Source organism: Jaculus jaculus, chromosome 12 (assembly GCF_020740685.1).
Source record: "Jaculus jaculus isolate mJacJac1 chromosome 12, mJacJac1.mat.Y.cur, whole genome shotgun sequence".
Classification (NCBI taxonomy): domain Eukaryota; kingdom Metazoa; phylum Chordata; class Mammalia; order Rodentia; family Dipodidae; genus Jaculus; species Jaculus jaculus.
In genome coordinates, this window is record NC_059113.1 from 22,839,417 (window position 1) to 22,850,060 (window position 10,644).

Genomic DNA, 10,644 nt, shown 5'->3' on the forward strand with positions numbered 1-10,644 from the left:
GAATGTAGTAAGAACTATGAACTATGAGATTTGGCTTACGAGAGTGAGTAGCCTAGCTGGAGGGACAAGGGACAGAATTGGAACTCCAGAGACTTGTCACTGGTTAGGCCAGGCATAGTGGCACATGCCTTTAATCCTAGTACTTGGGAGGCAGAGGTAGGAGGATTACCATGAGTTTAAGGCCACCTGGAGTCTAAACCCTACCTCAAAAAATGTTAAAAATAATAATAATACAGAGACTTGTCAGTGGTTAGAATTATTGGACTTGGAGATTTGTCACTGACTAGAGTTGTGGGACTTGGGGCTACATAGAGTGAATTCCAGGGCAGCCTTGGCTACATGAGATTCTGCATCAAAAGAAAACCCAATACAAAAAAAAAAAAAGTCTATTTCTTAGTAAACTGACACTTCATTAAAAAAAAAAAAAAAAAGCCGGGTGTGGTGGCACATGCCTTTAATCCCAGCACTTGAGAGGTAGAGGTAGGAGAACTGCCATAAATTCGAGGCCACCCTGAAACTACATAGTGAAGTCCAGGTCACCCTGGGCTAGAGTGAGACACTACCTCAAAACAAACAAACAAACAAAGAAAGTAGGGTTAGAGAGATGGCTTAGCGGTTAAGGTATTTGCCTGCAAAGCTAAAGGACGCTGGTTGGATTCCCCAGGACTCACCTAAGCCAGATGCACAACGTGGCGCATGTATCTGGAGTTCGTTTGCAGTGGCTGGAGGCTCGGTTGCACCCCCACCACCACAAACACTCTCTCTCTCTCTCTCTCTCTTTCTCTCTCTCCCCTCTGCCTCTTTCTCTCTCTCAAATAAATAAATAAAATATTTTTTTAAAAAAACATAAAACTATAAGATAAAATAGCCATGAAAGAAAACAGAGTAGGGCTGGAGAGATGGCTTAGCGGTTAAGCGCTTGCCTGTGAAGCCTAAGGACCCCGGTTCGAGGCTCGGTTCCCCAGGTCCCACGTTAGCCAGATGCACAAGGGGGCGCACGCGTCTGGAGTTCGTTTGCAGAGGCTGGAAGCCCTGGCGCGCCCACTCTCTCTCTCTCCCTCTATCTGTCTTTCTCTCTGTGTCTGTCGCTCTCAAATAAATAAATAATAAAAAAAATTTTAAAAAAAAGAAAACAGAGTATTTTTTTCACTGCTTTTCAAATTTTGGGCCCTTTGCACAATGCATTCCAGGTCCTGAGTTCAACCCCTAGCACTAAAAAGTAAACGTCATTTTTGTACGTGTCTTACTTTGTGACATGAGATTACTATGTTACTTGGGATTTTCACTTGTCCCCTTTCAAAACGAAAGTAGATTTAGGGACTGGGGAGATAACTGGTTAGAGTGCTTGGCCGCCAAGCATGAGGACCTGAGTTCAATTCCCAGCACTCCCATGAAATGCGAGCATGCCTGTGACACCAGCGCTGAGCAGGGCAGAGATAGGAGAATCTCTGGGACCCACTGGCCAGAGAAAAGCGAACAAACAGCAAGCGCCAGGTTCAGTGAGAGACCCTGCCTCAGTAAGATGGAAGAGTGATGGAGGCAGACATTCAGTGTCCTCCTCTGGTCTCCACAGGCTGGTGTGGAATTTTTGCTTCTATATGGAAGTCCTGTGTAGCTCCTTGGCTGCTGGCCTTATCCTATTCTCTAGAGGCTGGCTTGTCATTTGAGTTAGATGTCTGGGACTACAGAAGGCAGTGAGTTAGCAAAAAGCACCTGGGAATCCCATGTCCTCCTTCACACCTTCCCTCTGCCCGTTCTCCTAGGGGACTATCCCTCCCACGCCATGGAATGTTCCCATGGGCCCTGTGCATTGCCACCATGGAGACTGGCAGTTGTGAGGTTCTATTGTTCTGACAACCAGGGGTCCAGTCTCTGTATCAGAGCTGTTGAGGTTCTGGAAGGAGGAGCCCTGAAAGAGAGTCTTGGTGTTGGTTCGACAGCCCCTCAGCTATGTCCAGCCTTTCTTTGTTCAAGGATGTGCCCTTTGCCGAGAAGCTAGAAGGCAGCTTGCTAAAGGCTTATAAACAAGATGACTACCCTAAAAAACTGTTCCTGGCCTACAGAGGTATGAGTCAGTCATTTTGGAGTTCAAGGTTTTCTAGCTATGTGGTGACTGCCTGTGGCAAGAAGGAAAAAAGGGTGATGGCCTGTTCCTCTGTAAATGGAAAGGCTTTTGCTTATTAACAGAACTTTCCACAGAATTAAAGAATGGCGGGGGGTTGGGGGGATGCTGAAGAGATGGCTTAGCAGTTAAGGTGCATGTCTGCAAAGCCTAAGGACCCAGGTTTGATTCTCCAGGTCCCACATAAGCTAGATGCACAAGGTGGCGCATGTGTCTGGAGTTCGTTTGCAGTGGCTGGAGGCCCTGGCATGCCTATTCCTCCTGCCTCTCTCTCCCCTCTCTGTCTCTAATAAATAAATAAAAATAAATCTTAAAAATAAATAAAATTTAAAAAGAACAGAGAGGGCTCCAGGTCATTCCATGCCTGTTGCCCTTCACTGGGAGCTTCCAAGGATTTGGTAAGTGCCCAGCCCTCCTTCCTACCCTGAGCTTTGGGCTGCAGGGGCCCCAGCTGCTCTTGAGCTGCCAAAGCCTGCTCATTGCTCCTCTCACTTCTCTCTATTTGTGTGAGACAATCTTGTGTAACCTGGGCTGTCCTCAAAGTCACTATGTAGCTGCTGATGGCCTTGAACTTCTGATCCTTCTACCCTCACCTCTCAAGTGTGGGGATTACAGACATGTGTCTGACTTAGCTATATGTTTTTGTTGGTGTTGTTTTCAAAGACAAAAATTATACAGATTCACTGTTTTATAGATGGATGGGAAGGAGGAAAGGAGAGAAAGAACAGGAAAGAAGAGAAAGGGGGGGGGGAGGAAAGTACTCTTTCGTAGACAATTTTCCAGAACCTCGAGAAGAGCCCAGGCCAGACTTGTGGTTTGTGAGCTGCTGCACAGCCATCCTTGGAGACTCTGAGGCCCAACATCCAGGGCTGCCTCTACGTTTTCCCCCCAGTCTGTATGACCGATGACGGCCACCCCTGGGTCTCTCTCGTGGTGCAAAAAATCCGTCTGCAGATCGCACAGGATCCCTCTCTGAACTATGAATACTTGCCCATGATGGGCATGAAATCATTCATCCAGGCCTCCTTGGAACTTCTCTTTGGAAAGCACAGCCAAGCCATTGTGGAGAACAGGGTGAGATATGGCGTGGAGAAACAGCTGCACCACCTTAAACTCAGCAGGACTGGGTGGGGTGGAGACTCAGGAAGTCCACAGCTTTCCCTTTTGAGGGGCAGAGCAAAGATCTGAACCTAAATTCACCCAGTCATTCACATGCATCCACTCACACTGCTGATTTGAAAGCTCATTCAAGAAAGGGGCTGCGGGTGCAGCTCAGTGGCTAAGCACGTGATTAGAATGTACAAGGCCTTCAGTTCAATTCCCAGCACCAAAGAAAGACAGAAATCTGAGTCTGAGGTGGAATATTGCTTTCACTCCTTTAAAATGTTACTTCTACTTATTATGTGCTGACAGGTAGGGGGCGTGCACACTGTTGGTGACAGCGGGGCCTTCCAGCTTGGGGCCCAGTTCCTCAGGATTTGGCGTGGAGATGCTCAAACAGTTTGTATCATCTCAGCTCAAAAAGGTGAGTGCGGTTCATGATAAGGGTGGCCAAAGATTCCTGCTCCCTGATCTTAATTACCACCCCATTTGTAACTCCCACTGTGGCATGAATTTTCTGCCATGAGAAAAATGGTGGCTATGCCAACCTATGTCTCTCCTCTTATTAATGTTCTAACATCAGTCAGTACTTTCGCCCCATTCTCCAGTAACTCCGCCTCCATTTCCACATACCCAGCTGATGGGAGTCTATGTCCCCACAGAACTGTATGGACCCGTCTTCCAGGCCATAGGCTTCACGGTTTATGAATACTGCATCTGGAACCCCAAGAAGCTGTTTACAGACCCGGACATATTCCTCGAAGTGGTTGAGGTAGAAGGGTCCCTACCCAGAAATTTCTCCCAAACCTGACTTATAGTCTTATCTTTTCCCTCACCCAAGAACTGAACTAGGCTTGCCTTTGGTGGGGAAACATTTTTCCTCCTGGTGCCATCTCTGCCTGGCAAAGCAGGTGCCTAACGAGACAGTCTCTTCCTTCAGCATATCCCAGTGGGCTGCGTCCTTGTAATTGGGAACATTGTCGACTGCAGGTTGACACAAAGTCAGTGGATAAAGTTGATGTCCATCATTAAGGTGAGAACAACATCACACCTGAATTTACTTCCGCTCGCCACCTGCTCTCTTCCCATCAGCTTCTTGTTCTTTTTTTTTTTTTTCTTTTGCTTCTCCTTTCTCCTGCAGAGCAAGCAGATATTCCTATTTTTTGACATTCCCTGTCAAGGCTTATCCACTGGTGACCTGGAAGAAGATTCTAGAATCTTAAAACACTTTGTGTCTGTAGGCTTTGAGTTCTTCTGCAGCCAGTCTCTGTCCAAGAATTTTGGCATTTATGGTATGGTATGGGCAGGAGGAAAAGGGAGCATATGGTGCAAAAGTGGTACCATGCCTGTAACAGAAGTGAAGTTTGTTTTGTTTAAATTCTTTCCTTAGTTAGCCTGCAAAATAATGTTTCATTATGAAATTTCCATATATATATATATGTATATATATATATGGAAATTTATATATATATACAGATAGATGTATATACAGATAGATATATATATATATTTGTACTTTGCTTGTCCCTAACTATCCTCCCCTGACCATCCTCCAGGTGGCAAATGTTTTTGACATTACTTGTTCCCTGGAAGGAGCTCAGGACTCTAGATAAGGTGCTGTGGAGGCAGAAGGGAACACCATTGGGGTAGAAATTGAGTTGTGTTACCCAAGCTACCCAAACCTACTCTGGTTATAATAATTTCACCCTTTGGGCCTGTGGTTCCTCAACTGGAAGATGAGCAGGGAAGACAGCAATCTTTCAAGTTACTTCCTCCTTGAAGACTTGCTTATAGATACTTCTTTTCTGAAAGAAGAGGCTATGGCAACTTCCTGAGGCCAGATGCCACCCTGGCGGGGTGGGGCTGGGCTGGCATCCCCTTAGCTCAACCTTCTCTTCTGCAATACTGGAAGGGAGGAGACGGAGGCTGAGCCTGTCTTCCCAACGCTGCAGATGAAGGAGTGGGGGTGCTCGTCGTGGCAGCGCTGAGCAACAGACACTTGCTGTGCGTCCTCTCGCAGCTGATGAACTACGCCCAGGCACTGTGGCTGAACCCTCCTGCCACAGGCGCGCGCATCATCACCTCCATCCTCTGCAACCACGCTCTGCTGGTAGAATGGTGAGGACAGGAGGCTTAGGGCAGGAAAGGGTGAGCAGAGTCCCCTGGGTACCTGCAGACTTGCCGCTTCACAAGAATCATCTGGATACTTTCCCCACCACCCCGCACACACAGAAAAAGAAAAGCCTCTTTATCTTGCTTATTCGTCCTTGCATTCATCAAATTTTACTTAGGGCCTACATTCATTTTGGACATAGGGCATTGATTTATTTGAATACTTCTACACTTCAGAAAATTAGAAAGCCTCAGGGTAAGGCCCATTAGTTTGTGTACTAGCTAAAAATTCAAAAAAAAAAAAAAAGGAAGTGGGGGGGAAATGGGGCTAAAGAGATGGTACAGAGGTTAAAAGAAGTTGTTTGCAAAGCCTGATGGCTGGGGTTCTATTCTCCATTACCCACATTAAGCCAGATGCACAGAGTGGTGCTTGCATCTGGAGTTTGTTTACTAAGTCAAGAGGCCCTGGCATGCCCATCCTCCCCTGCAAATAAATACATAAAAATAATAAAGAAAGAAAGAGAAGAGAAAGGAAGGGAGGGAGGGAGGAAAGGAGAGAGGAAGGAAAAAAGGAAGGAAGGAAGGAAGGAAGGAAGGAAGGAAGGAAGGAAGGAAGGAAGGAAGGAGAAAAAGAAAGAAATCATTAGAAACTTGCTATTCTTACAAAATCTGTCAGCGTCTTAAATTAATATGAGGTCTGCATTACTCAGCTTCCTGTAACAGTAACAAAATACCTAAGATAAATCAACTTTAAAAAGACCTCAGAGCCTGGGCTCGGCTGGTGTGCGTTCAGGTGCTCAGCCAAGAGCTTTGGAAGGTAGCAAGAGGGAAAAGGCAGTAAGGAGATTGGAAAGCAGGGAAGCCTTCACATATTTGTCTTGCTGTCCTTCCTTGTCAGGAAGAAAAGTCTGGAAGGGATTGTAGAAAACATCATGCTGATCAAGGAGAAAGTGAAGGAGAAGCTCCGACTCCTGGGGACTCCTGGTTCCTGGGATCACATCACTGAACAGAGTGGGTCCCATGGCTATCTGGGACTCAATTGTAAGTGTCCTGGAGGGCCTGGGTTGCTGCTTCCTCACCTTTGGACCTGTAGTTGAACATCAAACACTGACTTAGTTGACCACCAGTCCATAGCTTTGCTCCAGGATTTCATTATATACTTGGGAATGTGGAACTGCTTTTTCAAAGGCCCTTCTAGGACCCCAGAAACACTGACGTTTCTAATCCTGCATGATTCTGCCTGGGTGCAAGGAGAATGAAAGGGTCTGAGATCCCGTGGTCTTCACAGATCAACAGGTGGAATATCTAGTCAAGAAGAAGCATATCTACATCCCCAAGAACAGTCGGATTAACTTCACCTGCATCAACACCAGCAACATCAGTTACATCACCCAGAGTATCCATGAGGCAGTGATCTTCACAAGAGACTCACAGGCATCTTAAGAAAGTAAATAATGCTTGATTGGAATAAAAGCTTTAGTCTTTACAAAAAAAAAAAAAAATCCTGTGCTACAATTCTTCTGAGATAAGCCTCAGTAAAGAGGGTTATCTTTTCAAAAAGACAATGTCTACTTTTCTTGGCCATCTCACATATATTGAGCATCTATAATGCTAAGGCCTTGAGCCATCAAAAGCAATGGAAAAAAAAAAAAAAGCTGTAAGACTGGTGGCGTGGCCTATACATGTGTGTCTCTGTGTTTCTGACTGACCAGCTATAAGTTGGAGGTTCCCACACAGTCCCCTATCACAATTCAATAATTTGTGAGGATGGTTCACAGAGCTCCAGAAAAAAAGTATTAAGTTATAGCTGTATTATAAAATTATATGACATAACTAATTGGGAACTGTGGAGATAGCTTAGCTATGAAATGCACTTACTTGCAAAGCCTGCCAGCCTAGGTTCAATTCCCTAGCCCTCCACATAAAGTTAGATGGGAATTTATTTATAGCAGAAAGAGACCCTGGAGTGCCCAGACACATTTATACACAAACATGTCAATAAATATTTAAAATAGTAAATAATAAGTAAAAAAAAAAAAAATACAACTCAGTAACAGCCTGATGCGGTGACGTGCAGGGCAAACCATGGGTGGAGGTGAGTGCGAGTTCTTCTCATGAATCATCAGACAGCAGAAGACCCGGCGTTAAGTTAGGTGCAGGGCTCCTTCCCCACCCTGTTTCCAGGACCTGTGGTCATCTTAGCAGGCCAGTTTGGCCCCAACTCTGCTCTTATCCTCTATGGTTTCCTTTGGCTGTGTGAGTGCGTGTGGAAGGGGTGCCATCTACTAATATTTTGTTTTTGTCTTCTGTGTCTTTCTGTCTTCATTTTTCTCCTTAGTGTTTCCCTGTACAACACCCTCTGCCAAAGAGCGGGGTTCCTGGCCTTCAGGACCCCTGAGCCTCGGCCTTCTGAGAAACTGAATAATGCCATGTTAGCTGTCAGCACACCTTCACCTCTCTTTCTTCAATCTTTACACAAACCTCACTTGTCCACCCCTGATTTTGTCTTTTTCTCCTACAACTCTCCTCTCTACCTGTCTCCCTTCTTTGCATTCTCTATGTCAAGCCAATGCTGCTTGTTCTATGGTTTCTCCACCTTTATCTGCTTCTCCCCTCACACTGAAGTTACCTTGTCATTGCTGGGACAAAACACCTGACCAAAAGCATCTGATGGGAGGAGAGGCTTTATTTTGTCTTATAGTCCTAAAGGGAAGCTTCATGATGTCAGGGGAAAACATGGCATGAACATGGACTGGGTTGGAAGATGGCTCAGAAATTTAAAAGGCTTGCTTGCAATGCCTACCAGCCTGGGTTCATTTCCACAGTACCCACATAGAGCCAGGTGCACAAAGTAGTACATGTATCTGGAGTTCATATGCAATGGCTAGAGGCCTTGTGTATACATTTTCACTCTCTCCATATATATATATATGTATATATATATATGTTTTAAAAATCATAGACTGGGCTGGAGAGATGGCTTAGTGGTTAAGGCATTTGCCTGCAAAGCCAAAGGACCCAGGTTTGATTCTCCAGGACCCATGTAAGTCAGATGCACAAAGGGGTGCATGCATCTGGAGTTTGCTTGCAGTGGCAAGCAGTATAAAGTTAGAAATCAATAACAGAAGAAAAGGTTGGGAAGTCATAAAAATATGGAAATTGTACAACACATGTCTAAATAATCATTGTGTCAATGCAATAACCCCAAGGAAAATTAGAAAATACTTGAAGATGTACAAAACCAAAATACAACATGTTGAAACTTATGGGAAACAGTGAAAGCCATACTTGGAAGGAAGTAAGTATATAGCTGTTAATATAATCCAGCAATTACATTCGCAGGACCCAGTTCAGTTCATAGTCATATGGCTAGTAATGTGAGGTAACCTGAAGTCATGGGTAGGAACTGAGAGGTTTTCTGTATGTGTGTGTATGTATATGTATGGTTTCAACTGCATGCAACTGTCTGCATTCATCAAGTTACTTCTTTTAGAACAAATCACAAGTTTGACTTAACATGTTCAAACTGTTCACTAACATGGTAATCATTTTTGTGAAAATTGATGAGCTAATCTAAAAGTAATATGGAAATTCAAAGGGTATAAAAAAAACTTTGCCAGAATGACTGAACAAGAACAAAGTTGAATGGCACTATGTAATTTCAAGTCTTATATGTCATGATAGTGTGGCATAAAGGTAAATAAATGGACCAGGAGCTGGAGAGATGGCTCAGAGCTTGGAGGCACTTGCTTGCAAAGCCTGACAGCTCAGGTTCCATTTCCCGGTATCTGCTCAGAGCCAAGGGAACCAAGTGGCACATGCATGTGGAGTTTGTTAGCAGCAGCAGCAAGAGGCCCTAGTGCACCCATTCTCTCCCTTCCTCCTTCTTTCTTAAAGAAAGAAAGAAAGAAAGAGCCGGGCATGGTGGTGCACGCCTTTAATCCCAGCACTTGGGAGGCAGAGGTGGGAGGATCATCGAGAGTTCGAGGCCACCCTGAGACTACATAGTTAATTCCAGGTCAGCCTGGACCAGAGTGAGACCCTACCTCGAAAAAAAAAAGAAAGAAAGAAAGAAAGAAGTCAGCAAAGAAAAGAATGAAATAATAAAAATTTCAGGAAAATGGATGGAGTTGGGAAAAAATCATTCTAAGCAAAATCACAGAAAGACAAATGCCACATGTACCCTCTCATCTGCAGTTCCTAACTGGGATCAATTAGAGACAAGTCAAATGGTAGTAAGCACAAAACTAGAATGAAGCCAGTAGAGAGAAGAAATAGAGAGAGAGAAGAAGACCTACTGAAAGGGGAGGGAAGAATATCAGGAGTAGGAAGGGCTTGGAGAGTAAGGATTAGGAAGGGTAGGAATGGAATTGTACAAAAGATATGAATCAGTTCCATAAAAATCCTCATTCTGACTAGCATTCTACAAGATATAACCACCAATCAAGGGGAAAGGGAGACATTGCAGACAGAAAGTAGAAAAAGCTTAACCTTAAAACTATAGGCTCTTGCAGGTGAGTCCCAGGCCCAGAGTTGGTTGCCCTCCATCCCCATAGCGAGTTGTTGGTAAGGGAGAGCCATGAGCTCTCCTCGGTATTTCTCCTCTCCTCCCAAGTTCTTTTGAAACAGGGTTTCTCTTGCCAGTGCTGTTGATGAGCTTCCAGATTATGCTGGCTCCACCTCCCGTGGCTGTAGGAGCACTGAGATCCAGACATGAGCACTGCTTTGGATCAAGCTTTATGTGGGTACCAGGGAAAGCAGAACTGGAAGAGCAGACTTGCAAGCAAACATCTTTAACCACTGAACCATCTCCCTAGCTCCCAACAATGAAATATTTTTAAACGGGCAAAAGATTTCAACAGATACTTCACCAAGAAAAAAACACAGGTGGTTGACCCATAAAACAAGTCATAAGTTGCTTAATTTCAGTAGCAAATAGGGATATGCAGAGTTAAAGACTGAACATACCAGTGCCAGTGTGATGTTTAATTTTTCTGTCAACCTGACTGGACTTAGAATCACCTAGGATACACACCTCTAGCATGTCTGTGAGGCATTTGTCAGAGAGGTTTAACTGAGGAGGAAAGATTCACCCTGAATGTGAGTGGCAATAGCCTATGGGCTGAAGCCCCAAACTGAATAAAATGGAATAAAAGAAGAAGCCAGGCCAGGCATGGTGGAGCATGCCTTTAATCCCAGCACTTGAGAGACATAGGTAGGAGGATCGCCATGAGTTTGAGGCCACCCTAAAAATACAGAGTGAATTCCAGGTCAGCCTGGCCTAGACTGAAACAATACCTCAAAAACAA

The 10,644-nt window shown here is 44.7% G+C and overlaps 1 protein-coding gene across 1 annotated transcript; it reads left to right on the top strand.

Annotated features, from left to right (window-relative positions):
- The first annotated feature begins 1,950 nt into the window (after nt 1-1,950).
- Got1l1 (glutamic-oxaloacetic transaminase 1 like 1) lies at nt 1,951-6,778 on the top strand. Its single transcript, XM_045130558.1, has 9 exons — nt 1,951-2,065; nt 3,015-3,196; nt 3,536-3,647; nt 3,886-3,995; nt 4,164-4,256; nt 4,365-4,515; nt 5,176-5,341; nt 6,234-6,376; nt 6,624-6,778. The coding sequence occupies exons 1-9, from the start codon at nt 1,951-1,953 to the stop codon at nt 6,776-6,778; spliced, it is 1,227 nt and encodes a 408-aa protein (XP_044986493.1).
- Nucleotides 6,779-10,644: the final 3,866 nt, after the last annotated feature.